A 24,168-nucleotide genomic window follows, 5' to 3' on the forward strand; every position below is an offset into this window, starting at 1 on the left:
GCTTTGTGCTCAAGATGATGTTCCCTGCCTCTTCATAGACACTCAGAGCTCCGCCTCTTCATACACACTCAGAGCTCCGCCTCTTCATACACACTCAGGGCTCCGCCTCTTCATACACACTCAGAGCTCCGCCTCTTCATATACACTCAGAGCTCCACCTCTTCATACACACTCAGAGCTCCACCTCTTCATACAGACTCAGAGCTCCTCCTCTTCATACACACTCAGAGCTCCGCCTCTTCATACACACTCAGAGCTCCGCCTCTTCATACACACTCAGGGCTCCGCCTCTTCATACACAACCAGAGCTCCGCCTCTTCATACACACTCAGAGCTCCGCCTCTTCATACACGCTCAGAGCTCCGCCTCTTCATACACACTGAGAGCTCCGCCTCTTCATACACACTGAGAGCTCTGCCTCTTCATAGACACTCAGAGCTCCGCCTCTTCATACACACTCAGAGCTCCGCCTCTTCATACACACTCAGAGCTCCGCCTCTTCATATACACTCAGAGCTCCACCTCTTCATACACACTCAGAGCTCCGCCTCTTCATACACACTCAGAGCTCCACCTCTTCATACAGACTCAGAGCTCCTCCTCTTCATACACACTCAGAGCTCCGCCTCTTCATACACACTCAGAGCTCCGCCTCTACATACAACTCAGAGCTCCGCCTCTTCATACACATTCAGAGCTCCGCCTCTTCATACACACTCAGAGCTCCGCCTCTTCATACACACTCAGAGCTCCGCCTCTACATACACACTCAGGGCTCCGCCTCTTCAAACAACTCAGAGCTCCGCCTCTTCATACACACTCAGAGCTCCGCCTCTTCATACACACTCAGGAAGGAGAGAAAGGGGAAGGATATACAGTACATACACACACAGCACAAGGCCGTGTTCACACTACGAGATATTTCTCAGGGCTGCAGTTCCACTGAGCTCCACAAGGTGGTGATCTCACCTCTACTCAGAACGGAAGTTTCTATGGAATACAGACAGGAAGTGATGTCAGATACAGACAGACATTCCATTTGGTAAGACATACAGAGAAGACGCTGCAGGAACTGGTGGGAGGATTTGCAACCAAGTATTAAAAAGTGAAAGTTTGATGGATGATTGTTAATCTGTCCCATTAATTTTGGTCCCTTAAAAAGTGGGAGGCACATATACAAACTGTTGTAATTCCTACACCGTTCACCTGATTTGGATGTAAATCCCCTCAAATTAAAGCTGGAAGTCTGCATTTAAAGCGCATCTTGTTTGTTTCATTTCAAATCCATTGTGGTGGTGTATAGAGTCAAAAAGATTAGAATTGTGTCGATGTCCCAATATTTATGGACCTGACTGTATGTTCCATCTTTGGTGCCAGTGAGATTAAATAAACCCCATCATTGGTGTCAGTGATATAAAATAAGTCCTATTGTTGGTATCAGTGAGATAAATCTTCTTGTCATGGCTGTCCTTGTTCTTAATCACTTACGGGCCGCCCGCCGCAGTTTTACATCGGCTGTTTGAAGGAGGATATCCTTGTTATGGTAGCAGCTAGCTGCCATAACCCTGGTATCCTCTTCTTCAGCGGGCGGTCCGCTACAAGATAAAAGTGATCTCTGTGGCGGATTCGCCGAAAGATTACTTTTATCGGTGGTGGGAGAGGGCCCCCCCTCCCGCCGCAATCCGGTGCCCCCTGCCGCTTACTGGAGCAGCGGCAGAGGCGATCGCATACTGTCACTTGCTGGGCATGGAGACGAGTGATGGGAAGATGGCCCCCACCCGTCTCTATACAATTGCTGGGCGGAAGAGACGTCAAAAAGTCAATTCTGCCTATAGCTCTTAAAGGGCCATTTTTTTAAATAAGTTTTTTTAAATGACAATTTTTCTATTTTATTGCATTTTAGTCTTTTTGACCCCAGCTCTCATATTTAAGAGGTCCTGTCATGCTTTTTTCTATTACAAGGGATGTTTACATCCCTTGTAATAGGAATAAAAGTGACACTTTTTTTTTTTTTTAAAGTGTAAAAATAAAAAATAAAAGGTAAAATAAATAAGAAAAAAAACTTTTTTTAAACACGCCCAGTCCCGACGACCTTGCATGCAGAAGCGAACGCATACGTGAGTAGTGCCCACTTATGAAAACAGTGTTCAAACCACACATGTGAGGTATCTCCACGATTGGTAGAGTGAGAGCAATATTTCTAGCCCTAGGCCTCCTCTGTAACTTAAAACATGCAACCTGTAGAATTTTTTAAACGTCGCCTGTGGAGATTTTTAAGGGTAAAAAGGGTCGCCATTCCACGAGCTGGCGCAATTTTGAAGCGTGACATGTTGGGTATCAATTTACTCGGCGTAACATTATCTTTTACAATATAAAAAAAAAATTGGGCTAACTTTACTGTTGTCTTATTTTTTAATTCAAAAAAGTGTATTTTTTTCCAAAAAAAGTGCTCTTGTGAGACCGCTGCGCAAATATGGTGTGACAGAAAGTATTGCAACAACCGCCATTTTATTCTCTAGGGTGTTAGGAAAAGAAATGTATAATGTTTGGGGATTCTAAGTAATTTTCTAGCAAAAAAAAACTGTTTTTAACTTGTAAACAACAAATCTCAGAAAGAGGCTCGGTCCTTAAGTGGTTAATAGTCTCCAGCAAATCTTTCTTGGAGCTGCAATTCCTATAAACTCCACAAGGCGGTGATCTTGATAATACCCAGACAGGAAGTCTCTATGGAATACAGACAGGAAGTGATGTCAGCTACAGACAGGAAGTTTTATGTGGGAGTAGAGAGAAGACATTGCTGGAAGAGGCAGGAGAGGAGGTAATAAGATCTTATTCTCTATTTACACCCAGTAACCCTCCGTCATGTCCGTCCTCTTCCTTCATAGTCACTGTAAGCTGTCATTCACAATGAGTAGTCACTGGGAACGGATCATGTTTGTGGTCAGCATGTGGTTTTTTTTTGGTGTTCATTGTTCATTATTAACCACTTGCCTACAGGGCGCTCCCTTCCTGCCCAGACCAATTTTTAGCTTTCAGCGCTCTCACATTTTGAATGCCAATTACTCAGTCATGCTACACTGTACCCAAACAAAATTTTTATAATTTTTTCATACAAATAGAGCTTTCTTTGGTGGTATTTAATCACCAATGGGTTTTTTTTTTTGCGACATAAGTGAAAAAAGAGCGAACATTTTGAAACAAAAACACTATTTTTTTAGTTTCTATGATAAAATTTTGCAAATAAGTCATTTTGTTCATAAATTTGGGCCAAAATATTGTAATAAAGTATACTGCTACATCTCTTTGGTAAAAATAACCCAAACTAGTGGATATTATTTAGTCTCTGTGAGAGTTATAGAGTCTACAAGCTATGGTGCAAATCATTGAAATTGATTAAACTTGATGTACTGACTCATTTCTTGAGGTCCTGACATGTCAGGAAAGTACAAATACCCCTCAAATGACCCCTTTTTGAAAAGCAGACAGTCAAAGGTATTTAGTAAGAGGCATGGTGAGTTTTTTGAAGTTGTAATTTTTTTCCCACAATTCTTGGGAAAATGAAGAATTTTTTTTTCACAAAATTGTCATAATAACAAGTTATTTCTCGCACACAGCACATGCATACTTGCAATGACACCCCAAAATACATTCTGCTGCTCCTCCTGAGTATGGCGATATCACATGTGTGAGCCTTTTACATAGCCTGGCCACATACAGAGGACCAACATGCAGGGAGCACCATCAGGTGTTCTAGGAGCATAAATTACACCTATAATTTCATAACAACCTATTACATTTGTGAAGGCCCTGGAGCACCAGGACAATGGAAAGACCCACAAAATTACCCCATTTTGGAAAGCAAACACCCCAACGTATATTCTATGAAGCATTATGAGTCTTTTGAATGGTTAATTTTTTTACACAAGTCTTCAGAAATTGTGGAAAGAAAATGAAAACCTATTTTTTTTTTTTTTTTTTTTACACAAAGTTGTCAATTTATAATATATTTCTAACTCGTAGCATGTATATAACAAAAATTTTACCCCAAAACACATTCTGCTACTCCTCCTGAGTATGGCTTATGAGTATGGCGATACCACATGTGTGAGACTTTTACACAGCCAGTCCACATACAGAGGCCCAACATTGAAGTAGTACCTTCATTCCTACCTATCACACTTTTGAAGGCCCTGGAGCACCAGGATAGTGGAATTACCCCATTTTGGAAAGCAAACACCCCAACGTATATTCTATGAGGCATGGGCTGCAGATGGGTACTCTGATGGGCTGCAGATAGGTACTCGGGTAACCTGATGAGCTGCAGATAGGTACTTGGGTACTCTGATGGGCTGGTGACAGGTATTCGGGTACTCTGATGGGCTGGTGACAGGTACTCTGATGGGCTCTGATGGACTGGTGACAGGTACTCTGATGGGCTGGTGACAGGTACTCTGAAGGGCTGGTGACAGGTACTCTGAAGGGCTGGTGACAGGTACTCTGAAGGGCTGTGACAAGTACTCTGATGGGCTGGGGACAGGTACTCTGATGGGCTGGTGACAGGTACTCTGAAGGGCTGGTGACAGGTACTCTGAAGGGCTGTGACAAGTACTCAGATGGGCTGTGACAGATACTCAGGTACTCGGGTACTCAGATGGACTGTGACAGGTACTCAGGTACTCAGATGGACTGTGATAGGTACTCAGGTGCTCAGATGAACTGTGGCAGGTACTCAGATGGACTGTGATGGGTACTCAGATGGACTGTGACAGGTACTCGGGTACTCAGATGGATTGTGACAGGTACTCGGGTACCCAGATGGACTGTGACAGGTACTCGGATAAGATGGACTGTGACAGGTACTCAGGTGCTCAGATGAACTGTGACAGGTACTCAGGTGCTCAGATGAACTGTGACAGGTACTCAGATGGACTGTGACAGGTACTCAGGTACTCAGAAGGACTGTGACAGGTACTCAGATGGACTGTGACAGGTACTCGGGTACTCAGATGGACTGTGACAGGTACTCGGGTACTCAGATGGACTGTGACAGGTACTCGGGTACTCAGATGGACTGTGACAGGTACTCGGGTACTCAGATGGACTGTGACAGGTACTCTGGAGCTCAGATGGACTGTGACAGGTACTCTGGAGCTCAGATGAACTGTGACAGGTACTTGGGTACTCGAGTATTGCGATACCACATGTGTGAGACTTTTACACAGCCAGTCCACATACAGAGGCCGCCCAACATTGAAGTAGTACCTTCATTCCTACCTATCACACTTTGAAGGCCCTGGAGCACCAGGACAGTGGAATTACCCACAAAATTACCCCATTTTGGAAAGCAAACACCCCAACGTATATTCTATGAGGCATGGGCTGCAGATGGGTACTCTGATGGACTTCAGATAGGTACTCGGGTAACCTGATGAGCTGCAGATAGGTACTTGGGTACTCTGATGGGCTGGTGACAGGTACTCGGGTACTCCTGATGGGCTGGTGACAGGTACTCTGATGGGCTCTGATGGACTGGTGACAGGTGCTCTGATGGGCTGGTGACAGGTATTCTGATGGACTGGTGACAGGTACTCTGAAGGGCTGGTGACAGGTACTCTGATGGGCTGGTGACAGGTACTCTGATGGGCTGGTGACAGGTACTCTGATGGGCTGGTGACAGGTACTCTGATGGGCTCTGATGGACTGGTGACAGGTGCTCTGATGGGCTGGTGACAGGTACTCTGAAGGGCTGGTGACAGGTACTCTGAAGGGCTGGTGACAGGTACTCTGATGGGCTGGTGACAGGTACTCTGATGGGCTGGTGACAGGTACTCTGATGGGCTGGTGACAGATACTCAGGTACTCGGGTACTCAGATGAACTGTGACAGGTACTCAGATGGACTGTGACAGGTACTCAGGTACTCAGAAGGACTGTGACAGGTACTCAGATGGACTGTGACAGGTACTCGGGTACTCAGATGGACTGTGGACGCAGGAGGAGGGTGGGGACTTCTGGCGCACCACTTCCGGTTTCGGGTCACGCGGTGAGCGTGGACGCCGGAGCCATGGCGGTTCTTTTAAAAGAACGCAGCCACAGGACGATTTTGATCCACAGCGCGATGCTCCAGCAAGGAACAGAGGACAGCATGAATCCAGTTGAACCAGGTGGCAGTGGTGCCGGCCCAGCTCAGGTAGGTGGACATTGGGGTGCCTTTGACCTACAGGGCTGGGGGAGGGTGATGGACTCAAATGTAGCCCTTTTTTTGTCCCCCCCCTTTGAGACGGGATCCGGGCTAAAGGGTCACATGAATCCCGTCAGCGGCTTGTGAGGGTGCACATAGGTGTTGGTGAAGGTACAGTATCTCACAAAAGTGAATACACCACTCACATTTTTGAAAATATTTTATTATATCTTTTCATGTGACAACACTGAAGAAAAGACACTTTGTTACAATGTAAAGTAGTGAGTGTACAGCTTGCTTATTTATTAAAAATGCTTAATCTACGCAGTCTTACCCGAAGGTCTCGATGCGCAAAAACAAAAGGACATTGACATTAAAAAACCTTAAGAGAACCAACAAACCAGCATAGCAAGATACAGAATAAAAGCCAGGGAGTCTGTCATCACACCCCAATTAAAAATTAGGTGTAACAGTGTAAATTTGCTGTCTTCTCAAAATAACTCAACACACAGCCATTAATGTCTAAACAGCTGGCAACAAAAGTGAGTACACCCCTAAGTGAAAATGTCCAAATTGGGCCCAATTGGCCATTTTCCCTCCCCAATGTCATTTGACTCGTTAGTGTTAGAAGGTCTCAGGTGTGAATGTGGAGGGTGTGTTAAATTTGGTGTTATCGCTCTCACTCTCTCATACTGGTCACTGGAAGTTCAACATGGCACCTCATGGCAAAGAACTCTCTGAGGATCTGAAAAAAAGAATTGTTGCTCTACATAAAGATGGCCTAGGCTATAAGAATATTTCCAAGACCCTGAAACTGAGCTGCAGCACGGTGGCCAAGACCATACAGTGTTTTAACAGGACAGATTCCACTCAGAACAGGCCTCGCTATGGTCGACCAAGGAGGTTGAGTGCACGTGCTCAGCATCATATCCAGAGGTTGTTTTTGGGAAATAGACGTATGAGTTCTGCCAGCATTGCTGCAGAGGTTGAAGGGGTGGGGGGGTCAGCCTGTCAGTGCTCAGACCATACGCCGCACACTGCATCAAACTGGTCTGCATGGCTGTCATCCCAGAAGGAAGCCTCTTCTAAAGATGATGCACAAGAAAGCCCGCAAACAGTTTGCTGAAGACAAGCAGACTAAGGACACGGATTACTGGAACCATGTCCTGTGGTCTGATGAGACCAAGATAAACTTATTTGGTTCACACGGTGTCAAGCGTGTGTGGGGGCAACCAGGTGAGGAGTACAAAGACAAGTGTGTCTTGCCTACAGTCAAGCTTGGTGGTGGGAGTGTCATGGTCTGGGGCTGTATGAGTGCTGCCGGCACTGGGGGGCTACAGTTCATTGAGGGAACCATGAATGCCAACATGTACTGTGACATACTGAAGCAGAGCATGATCCCCTCCCTTCAGAGACTGGGCCACAGGGCAGTATTCCAACATGATAATGACGCCAAACACACCTCCAAGAAACCACTGCCTTGCTAAAGAAGCTGAGGGTAAAGGTGATGGACTGGCCAAGCATGTCTCCAGACCTAAACCCTATTGAGTGTCTGTGGGGCATCCTCAAACGAAAGATGGAGGAGTTCAAGGTCTCTAACATCCACCAACTCCAAGATCTTGTCATGGAGGAGTAGAAGAGGACTTCAGTGGCAACTGGTGAACTCCATACCCAAGAGGGTTAAGGCAGTGCTGGAAAATAATGGTGGCCACACAAAATATTGACACTTTGGGCCCAATTTGGACATTTTCACTTAGGGGTGTACTCACTTTTGTTGCCAGCGGTTTAGACATTAATGGCTGTTTGTTGTTATTTTGAGGGGACCGCAAGTTTACACTGTTATGCCCTGTACACACGGTCGGACTTTGTTCGGACATTCCGACAACAAAATCCTAGGATTTTTTCCGACGGACGTTGGCTCAAACTTGTCTTGCATACACACGGTCACACAAAGTTGTCGGAAAATCCGATCGTTCTAAACGTGGTGACGTAAAACACGTATGTTGGGACTATAAACGGGGCAGTGGCCAATAGCTTTCATCTCTTTATTTATTCTGAGCATGCGTGGCACTTTGTCCGTCGGATTTGTGTACACACGATCGGAATTTCCGACAACGGATTTTGTTGTCGGAAAATTTTATATCCTGCTCTCAAACTTTGTGTGTCGGAAAATCCGATGGAAAATGTGTGATGGAGCCTACACACGGTCGGAATTTCCGACAACAAGGTCCTATCACACATTTTCCGTCGGAAAATCCGACCGTGTGTACGGGGCATAAGACAAGCTGTACACTCACTACTTTACATTGTAGCAAAGTGTCATTTCTTCAGTGTTGTCACATGAAAAGATAGAATTAAATATTTACAAAAATGTGAGGGGTGTACTCACTTTTGTGAAATACTGTATACACCCACTGATTGGCTAAGGATTTTTTTCTGACGGCAGCTCGTCTTTGTTTTTTGCCTCCCTTCTCTTCTCTCCTCTTCTCAGGCTCAGCCCAAAGAACCGGAGAAGTCAGGGGAGAAGAAGAGGTGTCCGTCATGTACGAACAAATTTAAGGAAGGGTGGAACAAGCCCTTTGTAAACCCTGCATTGATAAATTGGTTTAGGAGGAGGCAACAGGGGCATGCAAGGAATTGATTTCTGGCGTTCAGAAGGAAATGAAGGCCATTAAGTCGATGCTGGCAAACCTTGAAACCCCAAAACAACCAGCCGCAGTTCCCCCCCTTAAGCCCCAGAGGAGGGTGACAAATCAAGGGGAGAGGAATCAGATTCTTTGGATGAGCCAAGTGAGACAGCATCATCCAAAGATATTCCGAGCCAAGGGACAAGTTCACCCAGATGCAGACTCTCGCTCGAGGAGGTGGATGCATTATTGGGGGTGATCTACGAGACGCTAGATATCAAAGAAGAGAAGGCCTCCTTGTCCCTACATGACCAGATGTATCACACCCTGAAAGAAGACCAAAACAGGTTATTTCTGGTACACAGCTCACTGGTGGACTCTATTAAAAAAGAGTGGGTGGAACTGGAGAAAAAAAATTTTTTCCAAAAAGTTTGAAGAGGAGATTCCCTTTCAGTGAGGATTCTGCCTATATTTGGAACAAAGTGCCCAAAGTGGACGCAGCCTTTTCCCAGTGCGCCAAATCCACAGGCCTCGCCTTTGAGGACATGGGTGTCCATAGGGAACACATGGACAAGAGGAAGGAGATACTGCTGAAAATCTCATGGGAAGTAGCCATGACAAATATAAAACCAGCAATTGCTACAACAATAGTGGCTCATAATTTGGAGGTCCGGCTGGACCAATTACAAGGCCATTTGGAAAGTGGGGACTCCAGGAAGGAAATTCTTGATTCCCTTCACATGCTGCACAAAGCGGCAGGTTATATGGCAGACGCATCTGCTGAGTCGGTCAAGCTATCGGCAAAGACCGCTGCCCTTATAAATTCCTCTCGCAGGGCTTTATGGTTAAAATCCTGGTGGGGGGACCCAGCCTCAAAGGTTAGGCTGTGTGGCATCCCATTTGAAGGAGACCTTTTGTTTGGGCAGGATCTAGAAAAAGTTATAGACCGTACTGCAGACAAGAAAAAGGCTTTTCATATTAAAAGTAAGAAAGCCCTGGGGAAATGTTTTTTATCATCCCCAAAGGCAAGGGCATCACAGGGACAGACCTCTAAAGGGTCAACCTCTAAAAAACAGTGGGGAAGGGGAAAACAGAAAGGTTTCCTTTCTAAAAAAAACTGGGGTGGTTGATAAGACACAGGTCTTACAGTACTTAGGGTTCTTGGTTAACTCAGTGACGCAGAATATCTATCTCACAGAGAAGGTAGAAAAGGTGAAGGCGACAGCAGCCTTTTATCAAAACAATCTGGCAGTTTCCCTCCACTCAGCTATGCCGGGTCTGGGTTTCCTGGCAGCAACAATCCCTGCAGTACCATGGGCAAGGGCCCATTTCAGGTGTCTCCAGGCCAACATCCTGCACAGCTGGGACGGAGCGCAGGAATTGCTGGACACGACCTTCGCCATATCTCCAAAGACCAGGAGGTCTCTGTGGTGGTAGAGGGAAGAAGAGAACCTTGTGCAGGGTCTATTATGTTCTCTTCCAGTGTCTGTCCATATCGCCACGGATGCCAGTGCTTGGGGCTGGGGGGGCCCCACTGGTGATCAAGAGTAGCCCAAGGGTGCTGGGAGAAAGTGCAGTCCCAAAGATCAGCCAACTGGAGGGGGTTACAGCCCATCTGGGAAGCGCTAAGGGCATTTGCCAGAGAGCTGAAAAGTCACCACGTATAAATCCTCTCGGACATTGTGGTAGCAATTTCTTATTTAAACGAGCAAGGGAGAACAAGATGTCCGTCCTTAATCAGACTAAAGAGTGCCATCTTTTTTTGGGCCGAGAGAAACCTGAAGTCAATATCCGCAGTCCACATGCCTTAGGTTGTTATCTATTGTACAATATGGTGGTATTATATGATGGATGACCACACACCCACTGGGACTTGCTAACATTGACGGCGCCAAACAGAATTTTGGCATTATCCAATACCCTGGTAATTGCGCGATTTGATACCCCCGCTATCCAAACCTGGCGGATCAGGCTTCCACCGGGTAGCTGTTATACTTGGCTGGCCTTTCTGGCCGAGTCCTGACCATGGCATCATGCCGCGATCGTCCGTATAAGCAACTGTAGTCTCAAATTGGATGAAATTGTAGATGCATGTGGTGCCTTTGAAGAAGCCGGAATCTGCGAAACATGTTCGGCCCTTCTGCATATCCAAGCATCTTGCTATTTCCTGTATCCAGTATCACCTTTGGTTTATGTGTAATGTTAATCATGTGTATTTTTTATGCTATTATGCGATAATAAATGTAATACTTTCTTAAAAAACTTTCATTAATTGTGTGTTTACCTTTAGTAACAGACATTGCTGTCTCCATTAAAGATCCCATCCACTTAGAGGAAACACCGTCTTCCTCCAAATTTTAATTTTTTATCAATATCCGCAGTCCATGTAAAAGGAGTGGACATCCATCTGGCGGACTTTCTGAGCCGACACCAAGTGTACGAGTCAGAATGGTCACTAAACATGGAAATCTTCCAGCTAATAGTAGAGAAATGGGGACTCCCAGAGGTGGATTTGTTCGCCAACAAATCAAATGCCAAGGTCTCGGTGTACTTCTTGCTAGAAAGAGAAGTAGGGGCCAAGGGGATAGACGCCTTGGCCCAGAGGTGGGCTTTTCCCATTTGTTACGCCTTTCCCCCATTCAAACTTATTCCTCTGGTCCTGAGGAAATGTGTTCAAGAGCGTACCACAATGATACTAGTGGTCCTGTATTGGCCGAAGAGGCCGTGGTTTTCCACGCTGTTACGCCTGACAAAGGAGCCTCCCCTCATGCTGCCGAGAGGTAGAATCTGCTGTCCCAGGGCCCAGTTCTATTACCAAAAATACAGACTCTAAAATTGTCAGCTTAATGTCTTAAGAAAGCCTCCTGAAGTCTAAGGGGCTCTCGGACAGGGTGGTAAACACAATTCTTTCTAGTAGATAGAAGGTAACCCAAGCAATTTGTTAAGTTTTGGAAAGTTTTTTTGTTCATGGTTAAATACCAAGAAGGTGTCTGCAGGTATTCCGGCCGTCTTGGAGTTTTTACAAGACAGTGCGGATCAAGGACTGGCCATTAGCACATTAAAAGTGCGGGTATCGGCCTTGTCTGTTTTTTTTTAGAGCAACCCCTGGCCTTAGACCCGCTAGTTAGCAGGTTCTTTAAGGGATTAGCTAGAATTAGACTTGTTCCGTTCAAGATTCTGCCAAAATGGGACCTGTCAACAGTATTGCAAGGTTGGATAAAATGGCAGCAAAAGGAAGAGCTGTCCTTAAAATGGGTTACGCTCAAAACTTTCTTTTTAGTGGCCATATCCTCAGCTAGACACATAAGCGAGCTGCAGGCACTTTCCATTAAGGAACCTTTCCTGCATGTTATTGAAGACAGGCAGGTATTACGTACAGACCCAGGTTTTTGCCTAAAGTAGTGTCAAAATTCCGCAGGAAACAGAATTCCACCAACTGGATGTGAGAGCCTGTGTCTTACGGTATCTGGAATTGTCGAAAAAGCATTCGAAAATCTGATGCTCTATTTATTTCGCATTCGGGAAAAAAATTGGGGTTCCAAGCTTCGAAAGGCACAATCGCAAGATGGATTAAACAAGCTATTGTGGAAGCTTACAAAATTTAAAAAAAGGAATGTCCCTTTTCCCCCGTGGCTCACTCCACGCGGGCACTCGGCTTCTTGGGCGGAGCGAGCTGGAGCCATACCAGAACAAATCTGTCGAGCAGCAACATGGTCAAACTACTCAACTTTCATGAAGCATTATTAAAGTCCTCCAAGCGGTAGCCCCCCCCCTAATCTGGTAAGTTCTCGTTGATCCTCTCTAGTGCTGTCCTGGACAGATGACTAGAGAAAACTAGTTAGACTTGCCGGTAACTCTGTTTCTAGGAGTAGTCCAGGACAGCAGGGATTTCCTCCCTATATGCTGTTATAACTTTGGACCAATGTTTTTGTTGTTTCAGAAGCCATTCAGGGGAAGTTCTTCATTAAAGACTGAGGAAGAAGGACGGAAGCCACCCTTTAAGGATCTGAGTGTGTGTTTCCTGCCTCCAGAGGTGAAGCCTATCTCCTGGACGACTCCTAGAAACAGAGTTACCGGTAAGTCTAATGCCGCGTATACACAAGCGGAATGTCCGACAGAAAAAGTCCGATGGAAGCTTTTCATCGTCTATTCCGATCGTGTGTATGCCTTATCTGATTTTTTTTTTTCGAAAATTCTGACGGACCTAGAAATGGAATATGTTCTAAATATTTCCGACGGAACCAATTCCTATCGGGGTACCCGCTCGTCTGTATGCCGTCTGACGCATGCTCTGAAGCAAGTACAGGACGGAAGCTATTGGCTACTGGCTATTGCACTTCCTCTTTCTAGTCCCATTGTACGTCACCGCATTCTGGACAGTCGGACTTTGGTGTGACCGTGTGTAGGCAAGACCACTTGAGCGGAATTCCGTCGAAGTTCTGTCGGAGAAACCTTCGGAGTTTATTCCGACAGCAAAACCGGTCGTGTGTACAGGGCATAATTCTATTTTTTTCTGATATAAGAAAAAAATATTTTGGGACTTCTACTTCTGTTGGACAAAGAAGGCTAAGTACAGGTTTCCAGGAAACACAGCAAACACTAATTAATGAGATCTACGTGTTCCTATTCCCCCTGGGGGCAATCTGTCTATTAACCCCTTATACCTCCATCCTAATATTATACAACCGATACAGTCCAGATAATTCTCCGCTATCCATCTACAGAGAAACCCAGATAGATCACATGACGGCACCAATGAGGATGGAGGAGGACCGGAGTCCCATGACTGAGAAGATACTAAGCCTCACCCTGGAGATCATCTACCTGCTGACCGGAGAGGTGAGGAGGATTCTGGGAGGTCACATGACATCACTCTTATCTCTATTAATAAAACACAGACCTGATCTGGAGAGACGAGGAGGATTCTGGGATTCTAACATGATATTCCTATCTGTTCCTCAATATAGAGATTTCCTCTTGTGAAGTCAGGTGATCATATGACCATCACAGTGCCTCCATGTGACTCCCTAAAACCTGAGAGACACAACATGGAGAAGATTCTAGAAGTCACCAAGAAGATGATGGAGCTGCTGACAGGAGAGGTGAGCGGTGCTGGGAATTCTGGGACATTATCCAGTAACAGACAAGGGATGTGTCTGGATGGTGACTGTATCATTGTGTGTGTCAGGTTCCTATAAGGTGTCAGGATGTCACTGTCTATTTCTCCATGGAGGAGTCGGAGTATTTAGAAGGACACAAGGATCTCTACAAGGACGTCATGATGGACAATCAGCCGCCCCTCACATCACCGGGTAAGAGGAGACTTTATTGTAAAGAAGAGAGCAGTACGGAGGGTCCACCTAGATCCCCCATCATCTGATAAACACATAGAAACAATGTATTCAGTCAGTGTGTGTGTTTCCTACAGATGGATCCAGTAATGGGAACCCACCAGAGAGATGTCCCCGTCCTCTGTATTCCTGGGATTCCACACAGGAAGGTCACACCATCCCTCACCATCATCAGGTAGATGAGGAACAATCACTGATAGTATCATTAGGATCTGTACATTATCTGCATTGTTACAATTGATGTCATTTTTATTATATATTCAGAGTGGAAACCTAAGAGATTCTAAAACTGAAGTTAAAGAAGAGATAAAAGAGAAAGATGGAGTGAAGGAGGAGTCAGAGTTTCTAAAAGTACACAAAGATCTGTACCAGGAAACCATGGTGGAGTCATCCAGTTACAGAAACCCACCAGAGAGATGCCCCCGTCCTCTGTATTCCGGGGATTCCACACAGGAAGATCACACCATCCCTCACTGTTACAAGGTTGGTGAGGTGGAGCTTATAAAAACAAAGACTCGTGGAGACAATGTGCGTATTTTTTTTTAATGAAAATAAGAAACCTTATATCTTACAGATGATACACTGGGGCAAAAAAGTATTTAGTCAGCCACCAATTGTGCAAATTCTCCCACTTTAAAAGATGAGAGAGGCCTGTAATTGTCATCATAGGTATACCTCAACTATGAGAGACAAAATGTGGAAACAAATCCAGACAATCACATTGTCTGATTTGGAAATAATTTATTTGCAAATTATGGTGGAAAATAAGTATTTTGTCAATATCAAAAGTTCATCTCAATACTTTGTTATATATCCTTTGTTGGCAATGACAGAGGTCAAACGTTTTCTGTGAGTCTTCACAAGGTTGTCACACACTGTTGCTGGTATGTTGGCCCATTCCTCCATGCAGATCTCCTCTAGAGCAGTGATGTTTTGGGGCTGTCGCTGGGAAACACTGACTTTCAACTCCCTCCAAAGGTTTTCTATGGGGTTGAGATCTGGAGACTGGCTAGGCCACTCCAGGACCTTGAAATGCTTCTTACAAAGCCACTCCTTCATTGCTGAAAGACCCAGCCACGTTTCATTTTCAATCCCCTTGCTGATGGGAGGAGGTTTGCACTCAAAATCTCACGATACATGGCCCCATTCATTCTTTCATGTACACGGATCAGTCGTCCTGTTCCCTTTGCAGAGAAACAGCCCCAAAGCATGATGTTGCCACCCCCATGCTTCACAGTAGGTATGGTGTTCTTTGGTTGCAACTCAACATTCTCTCTCCTCCAAACACGACGTGTTGTGTTTCTACCAAACAGTTCTACTTTGGTTTCATCTGACCATATGACATTCTCCCAATCCTCTTCTGGGTCATACAAATGCTCTCTGGCAAACCTCAGACGGACCCGGATATGTACTGGCTTAAGCAGGGGGACAAGTCTGGCACTGCAGGATCTGAGTCCCTGGCGGCGTAGTGTGTTACTGATGGTAGCCTTTGTTACGTTGGTCCCAGCTCTCTGCAGGTCATTCACTAAGTCCCCCCCCCGTGTGGTTCTGGGATTTTTGCTCACCGTTCTTGTGATCATTTTGACCCCACGGGGTGAGATCTTGCGTGGAGCCCCAGATCGAGGAAGATTATCAGTGTCTTGTATGTCTTCAATTTTCTAATTATTGCTCCCACAGTTGATTTCTTCACACCAAGCTGCTTGCCTATTGCAGATTCAATCTTCCCAGCCTGGTGCAGGTCTACAATTTTGTTTCTGGTGTCCTTCGACAGCTCTTTGGTCTTCACCATAGAAGTTTGGAGTGTGACTGTTTGAGGTTGTGGACAGGTGTCTTTTATACTGATAACAAGTTCAAACAGGTGCCATTAATACAGGTAATGAGTGGAGGACAGAGGAGCCTCTTAAGAAGATACAGGTCTGCGAGAGCCAGAAATCTTGCTTGTTTGTAGGAGACCAAATACTTATTTTCCACCATAATTTGCAAATAAATTCTTTAAAAAATCAGACAATGTGATTGTCTGGATTTGTTACCACGTTTTGTCTCTCATAGTTGAGGTATACCTATGATGACAATTACAGGCCTCTCTCATCTTTTTAAGTGGGAGAACTTGCACAATTGGTGGCTGACTAAATACTTTTTTGCCCCACTGTATTCTCTCTCATTTTCTTGATTTAGAGTGGAGATCCAATCGATATAGAATTTGAGGTTAAAGCAGAAGAAGAAGAGAGGTATGTGAGGGATGATCAGCAGTCTATGGAGGAGGATGGAATAACGGGGACATTTATAGAGGAGGACACTCCTACAGAGATCAGCACAGGTGGGTCATTAACACTAAATACATTCCTCCACCCATACTGCTCACTGATTGGTCCAGAGTAGGGCGGGGACTGGGTGATATCAGCCTGTAATCCCCTGGTCACTTTCCTGAGCTGTGTTCCCCGTCCTGTATTCCTGTATTTCTCTCCGATAATCTTCCTTCTATGTGCTGCAGACACAATTTATGTATCTAGACTGGATTTATGGAGATTCTGGGGTTCAGCTGGCAGCAAAATGTTCATTTTCACCATAGACGTTACCAGATCTAGGCACCTGGGGCATGTGATGTGGGTCTTCTTCCCAATGCCTGGGTCTAATAAGACCTCTGACAGAACAATTCTCCCAGGGGTTACTTGCTCTGTCTTCTGGCTGTGCCAGGTGGGGGGATACAGTACTTGACTGCAAGATTGTGTTTCCAGCGCGATCCCATCGCGCTGGTTCTCGGCGACAGAGTACTGTGCATGTCGCGCTGGCTCGCTCATCGGGAAAGGAAAACTTTTTTTCCTTTCGCGATGAGCGACAGGCAGTGCTGACAGCTGTCTGGTATGAATCATGAGGGGGAACGCCGCGCCAAATTTTAAATAAAAAAACGGCGTTGGTTCCCCCTCAGGGGCATACCAGGCCCTTAGGTCTGGTATGGATTTTAAGGGGAACCCCCTACGCCGACAAAAAGGCGTGGGGGTCCCCCCAAAATCCATACCAGACCCTTATCCAAGCACGCAGCCCGGCCGGTCAGGAAAGGGGGTGGGGAAGAGCGAGCGCCCCCCCCCCCCCTCCTGAACCGCATGCCCTCAACATGGGGGGGTGGGCGCTTTGGGGAAGGGGGGGCCCCCCGCACCCCAAAGCACCTTGTCCCCATGTTGATAAGGACAAGGGCCTCTTCCCAACAACCCTGGCCGTTGGTTGTCGGGGTCTGCGGGCGGAGGGCTTATCGGCATCCAGGAGCCCCCTTTAATAAGGGGACCCCCAGATCCCGGCCCCCCACCCTATGTGAAGGAGTATGGGTTACATGGTACCCCTACCCATTCACCTGGGGAAAAAAGTGTCAAGAAAAAAAACACACTACACAGGTTTTAAAAGTAATTTATTAGGCAGCTCCGGGGGTCTTCTTCCGACTTCGGGGGTCTTCTTCCGACTTTGGGGGTCTTCTTACAACTTCTCCGCTCTCTCCTCCCGGTGTCCGCTTCTTCTCCCGCTCTCCGGCCTCTTCTCCCGGTGTCCGCTCCTCCGCTATCTTCTGCCGCTCTTTTGCTAGCGGTGGCCCGGACTTCGCCATCTTGTTTCTTCTTCTCTTCTTCCGATGTTGACACAACGCTGTCTCCTGCTGTAATGATGTGTGCGGGGTGACTTATATAGGCATGGGGCGTGGTCACTGGGTGCTGTCACCCGGTGACCCCGCCCCTTATGATGTCACAGTCCCAGGGCATGATGGGACTGTGACCTCATACTCATACACATGAGGGGGCTGGGATCTAGGGGGCTTCCAAATTCTACTAAGTCATCCCCCACAACCACCAGGCCAGGGTTGTGGGGAAGATGCCCTTGTCCCCATTAACATGGGGACAAGGAGCATTGGGGGGAGACCCCCTACTCCAAAGCACCCACCCATGTTGAGGGTTTGTGGCCCCACATGGTTCAGGAAGGGGGCCGCTCACTCGCCCTTCCCCCCCTTTTTATTGTCCCGCCGGGTTACATGCTCAGATAAGAATCTGTTATGGATTGGGGGGCCATACCGTATTTTTGGGTGTGGCATTCCCCTTAAAATCCATACCAGACTTGAAGGGCCTGGTATGGATTGGGGGGCCCAGGCTGTTTTTTTTTTTTTTTGCCGGAACTTGTTTTGTTTACATTCTGCTGTCAGGTCAGTCAGTCATGGTTGTTAAGGACACAGTGGCTGCCCGCTTCTTAACAATCAGCTATACAAAACATTCAAATGAAACAAATTCATTCGTTAATTTTGTTATAACTTTTTTGTTTTCAGATTAGTTGACATTCATTTTCATGTTCATTCTTAGATTTGTATACATCCGAATCTCCAAAAATTACATTTTCTTCCTAAAAATGAATTGTTAACGAAATTACATAGTCCTGACTTCTGCTCTCTCCCCTCTACCCACTGCTATATATACACATAATATGTATTCTCTTTTGTTACACCCATTTCCTACCAGCTCCACATTTTATATCTGATGATTTGATTGGAGCACAGACTTTTACATGTTGATAATAATGTGATAACATCCCCAAACTTTGGAACCTTAAACAGAAAGTGATAATGAGGGAGGAGTCAATAACCCAATGATGGTGGTCTTCAGGATCAGTCCAGTCTTTATCTTGGTTGATATTCCCTCATCCTCACTCTCTGACCTCTGGTGGGGCTCAGCCCCGCTGTTATTCATGACTAAATCATGGACTAAATAAGGAAGTGCAGGACTTCTTGTGTTGGGAATATGGCATTAGTGATAGAGGGGGTGGGGACACTCGTCCTATAATCCCCTCATCACTGTCACTCCTATAAAAGACAGTTCTCCTGGTTTCCTTACTCTCTGACTTAGGCAGGCCATGTAAGATACAATTTTATTTCCTGCAACCATGGGTTTGATTTCCTCATCAACACAGTCAGTGTTGATGGGGGAATTCTTCCCATAGAGATATTGTGTTTTCCCAATGGGGGAGGAGGGGCTGTCACTGCTGGGAGAACACAGTGATTATTGCTAGCAGCTATAGCCGCTGGCAATAATTGCAAGAAAAATCTGACAGGCTGGCTGTACCCAAGTCGTACAGCAATAAGTTTGGGTACAATCACCCTGTCCATAGATGGTGTGAATCTCTGCCGGTAACTGGTGACCCATTCAAACAATCTATTGCCAGCTATAGGTCCATGAATAAAGAAAGTAAGGAGATCAGAGGACCCATTTACTAGTTACCATGAGGAGGGAATTGTAAGATCCTCAGAGACAAAGCTGCCTGATGTGGGCGGAGTCCTGGTTTAGGGGAACCAATCAGCTCATGTCTAGTAATAATCTTTTTATTTCTATTTTAGTAGATGGACGGGAGATGAGGAAAACCTCAGAGGATTGTCTCACTTTGTCTCCAGACTGTAAAGTAGAAGATGAGGACATCACACAGTATAGTCCAGGAGAAAACCCGACTACCTCAAATGTCCATCCAGCACCACACAGTGTAGATGGACCATCGTATTCCTCTTATCCTGAGGAACCTCAGACTGTGAGGGACGGTGCCGTCCTTCCAACAGAGAAGAGGTTCTCCTGTACTGAGTGCGGGAAGTGTTTCCGTTTTAAATCCAATCTTCATGTGCATAAAAGAACTCACACGGGGGAAAAACCGTATTCCTGTCCTGAGTGCGGGAAATGTTTTTCAGACAAGTCTAATCTTTACACACATCAGAGATCTCATACAGGGGAGAAGCCGTATTCCTGTCCTGAGTGCGGGAAATGTTTTTCACATATCTCCCATCTTTCCAGACATCAGAGAGCTCACTCGGGGGAGAAGCCGTATTCTTGTCCTGAGTGTGGGAAATGTTTTTCAAGGAAGTCTTGTCTTTCCACACATCAGAGATCTCACATGGAGGAGAATATGTATTCTTGTCCTGAGTGTGGGAAATGTTTTTCACACAAGTCTAATCTTTACAGACATCAAAGATCTCACAGGAGAGAAGCCGTATTCCTGTCCTGAGTGCGGGAAATGTTTTTCAGACAAGCCCAGTCTTTCCAGACATCAGAGATCTCACACAGAGAAGAAGCCACTTTCCTGTCCTGAGTGAGGGAATTGTTCCTCACTGAAGTCCTGTCTTCCTGTACATCAGGGATCCCACACAACCCTCGAGGTGTATTGGTGCCTTGAGTGCGGGAAATGTCTTCTATATGAATGTTGCTGGACATCACAGTTCTCATGTGGGGAAGAAGCACACCCTGATATACACCTCAGATATACTCCATGGCTGATCTTCATCATTCAATAGAAATTCAACTGTCCAGCACCTCAGGAATACATTAACTGTCAAAGGTGAGTTTTCTCCTGCCACTCACTTCCCCAGACACTTACTAGATTTTCTGACCCACATGCTGTATATCAAAATGGATCTAATAAAACTTTATAACACCCCATCTCTGTGTCCTCTGATAAAGTTTATGGGGGAAACATGTCAGGAAGTGATATCTGATACTGACCTTGGAACTGGAAGTGCCCATTCTGTTATCTTAAAGGGGTTGTAAACCCTCGTGTTTTTTCACCTCAATGCATTCCATGCATTGAGGTGAAAAACCTGTTGTAGTGCACCAGCCCCCCAGAGTCCCCCCTTTTACTTACCTGAGCCCAATCGTTCCTGCGCCACAGACAAGCACACCCCCTTCGGCCGGTGTCTCATGTCCTGATTGGATAGATTGATAGCAGCACAGCCATTGGTTCCCGCTGCTGTCAATCAAATCCAGTGACACAGGAGCCGGGGGCAAGGCCGAGTCTGTGTGTGTCAATGGACGCAACAGCAGAACACGGGCGTGCACCCGCACGAGTGCACCGAGGGAGAGCGACTCTCCAATGGGGCACTCGAGAAGAGGAGGAGCCAGAAGCGCCACTGAGGGACCCCAGAAGAGGAGGATTGAGGGCACTCTGTGCAAAACCACCTGCAAAGAGGAGATAAGTATGAAATGTTTTTTTTAACAAACCTTTACATATCCTTTAAGTATTGGAAATCTGCACCTCTTTACCTATGTCAGCAGTTTTATGGTAAATAAAGCGTTTTTAATGGGAATTTTTTTCTCTGAGCTTCTCTAATGTCGTATATATCATTCACCCATTGGGTTGCAATAGGGGAACCGGAGTACTGACATCTAAGAGGATTATCAGATGAGATATCACCCAACCCTGTGGCTTAGGGGGTGAGTTTGGTAAGGTGATTTGTGCACATGGGGGCGATGTATGGTGGCATGTATTGATGGATTCAAAACTTTTGCACTTTATAGTTTAATGTGAGCACCATTTATTTAGTGTACGCTAGTTGTGGCGATACGCAGGAGGTGAGCCCTTACTCCCCCCTTCCTCCTTTTTTTTTTTTTGACCTCCGGCATCACTACATTTGGGTGGGTTATTCCTCTGTGGACCTCTATCACAGTCCTGCCGCTGGTTCCCCCCCTTTTTGAGTGGATTTTGGTTAATTGTATTGTATTAGTATATATGCCCCCAATGCCATTGTTTAAGTCTCGGGGGTATATTGGAACTGTATTTATAGCTGATTATCATAGATTTGTAATTATGTTAATCCACCTTATTGGTGGCCTGTTGGCTTCTTCATCCCAGATCTTTTTCTGCTCTCTTTTCTTGTCTGTGTCTCTCCTTGCTTCTCGACCTGTACGTTAAAAATACTAAGAGGTCACTTGTTAACTGTTTTTGGGTTGCGCTGCCGTACTTAATCTCTCTTTAGTTCACCAATTGATATCTTATCATGATTAAGATTCTGTCCCTAAATGTTTAAACTCTAACTACAGACGACATTTGGCACTGCGGGAGTTCAGACAATCTGGAGCGGACATCATTTTTGTACAGGAGACTCATTCAGATAGAAGAGACACGCTCACATTTGTATCCCAACATTACTCACATATTTCTCACATATTTATCAAACGTCTAACAGAAGGAAGCGGGAGGGAGTTGCCATCCTTATCAAGTGAGGCTCTCTATTTGTATTTATGGATTTGGTCACAGATTCTAGGATATACCCCTATATTGTCTTGAGGGGTATTTGGTCGACCCATAAAATAACGTTGTGCAACTTATATGCACCCAATGTCAATAAAACTGATTTCCTTGCTCAAGTTTATAATCGCCTGTCTCATGCAGATGATACGTCCCTGGTGATAGGGGGGCCTATAATCTACCTGTTTCCATGGTGGTGGATGGACATGCCTTGGGTACTCAAACCCCGCTATCTGACACTTCTAAAAGCTCTCAAATTTTGACAACTTTCCAGACAAAGTGCTCTTTTCGACACTTGATGTGTATTACAACCTTTAGAAAGACAATTTGCGCGTTACCCCCCCCCCCACCCCCACATTTACTCCATTGACACATCAACTATTTCTTTCTGAATAACCCCACGTTATGGATGCCCAAGACGGCTACCATTTTGCCCAGAGCTTGGTCAGACCATGCACCTATCCTGCTGATCTGTCTCTCAACACTACTAAATTGAAAGCCTGTCACTGGCAACTTCATGGTTTTTTTTTTTTCAAACATACTGTATAGAGATATTTTATCTCTTTAGGAAATCACCTTCAGACCGAGAGAATTCCAAATGATATTTGTTCGTAATTACGGAGAACACACATACAAGGGCATCACAGGATGCTCTGAATTAATACAAACTGATGTCCCCTTTTATAGGATGTTCTTATCAAAAAGCTACACAAGCAACACAACATTACTATGCTCAGACATGTCCCCTGGTATACATCCTAGTGGTACTTCAAGATAAGCACATGGGTAATATGACATGCATAAACCAACTCATAATCGCCATTTTAGTTTCACATCTATAATATATGGTAAGACTTCATGTGATGTTCACTTTTAACAGTTCTAATATTAATAACTTGATATCTATATATTGTTTATAGTTGTGCTATGATGTAGGGTTCTGTAAGGATAACATTGTTATCCCTATATATTAACCCCCCTTTGATCATTACTGATCATACATCTTATAATCTCATTCCCCACTCAGAGGTGTGTTAAGGGAAGGTTCATCACTTAGTTACTTCTATCTTCTTAATGATTAGTCACACATTAGTACTATCAAATACAATATTCAGAGAATGTGCAGTTCAGCAGACCCACACATGACCATCAGGAAAGCTGCATGTTAGGATTCCCTACATTTAAACCCCCCCCCCCCCCCCCGATCACCTATCGATCACCAAACTCACCTCCTTTTGATTTCTCATCTACCGCTGGAGAGGCCTTGCAGCATGATTACCAGAGGTGGCAAACCCTGTGCTACTGTTCTTACCTCCATTACACCTGTACTTGAGTCTCACAGGTATAGTTTTCCACTCTCCGTGCCCTTTTTACCACTTAGTGTCGCCAGCAAACAGATGTTACAAAAAGCTTCCTTACTAACTTGCCTAAAGGTGGACAACATACCGTCTCTGTCCTCTACCGGGACATATAGGTAAGCTAACCCCACCTACTGTATGTGTCGGAGGAATGCCTCCAACCGAGGCAGGTACATAACGAAGAGACATTGGCCCTAAGCGAACACACCAGCAAGCACTCCTCTTTATTATTGCATTTTCATACCAGCAAGCAGTTGCAATGCTTTCACATTCTAGCTAAGCAAAATGGATTCCCTTTTATGTGTTATCACCCAGTATATAATCCCTGAGCCCCCATCCTCAGACACTCAACGATTGCTTGTTGCAATCCATTTAGGAAGTTGTCACATCCCGTGTCATTCAGATGTACTTTATTATTTCTGAATAGACCTGACTCCTGCACATCTCCCTCCCAATGGCGGACTGTGAATCCATTGATTTTCTTTTACAGCTTCGAAACATGCTTTGTTGAATTCTTGTGCATGTGCGATTCTATCCCCCTTCCACAAGAGTCGGACCATGACAAATGAAATGACTATGTGTGTTTTTGGAAACCTTCCTCTAATCCAGTACATGTCTTCCTGC

At 45.4% G+C, this 24,168-nt stretch overlaps 2 protein-coding genes across 2 annotated transcripts in view; one reads left to right on the plus strand and one right to left on the minus strand.

Annotated features, from left to right (window-relative positions):
• The window catches only part of LOC141121932 (uncharacterized), a 603,393-nt gene that overhangs the window by 458,684 nt on the left and 120,541 nt on the right, over window positions 1-24,168 (minus strand). The window lies entirely within an intron of this gene.
• Window positions 13,565-24,168, plus strand: part of LOC141121953 (uncharacterized) — a 93,190-nt gene continuing 82,586 nt past the window's right edge. Inside the window, 3 exon segments of the mRNA XM_073611719.1 lie at window positions 13,565-13,646; window positions 13,775-13,909; window positions 13,996-14,119. Coding sequence (XP_073467820.1) covers window positions 13,569-13,646; window positions 13,775-13,909; window positions 13,996-14,119 — 337 coding nt within the window. The 5' untranslated portion in view covers window positions 13,565-13,568.

Source organism: Aquarana catesbeiana, unplaced genomic scaffold (assembly GCF_042186555.1).
Source record: "Aquarana catesbeiana isolate 2022-GZ unplaced genomic scaffold, ASM4218655v1 unanchor235, whole genome shotgun sequence".
Classification (NCBI taxonomy): Eukaryota; Metazoa; Chordata; class Amphibia; order Anura; family Ranidae; genus Aquarana; species Aquarana catesbeiana.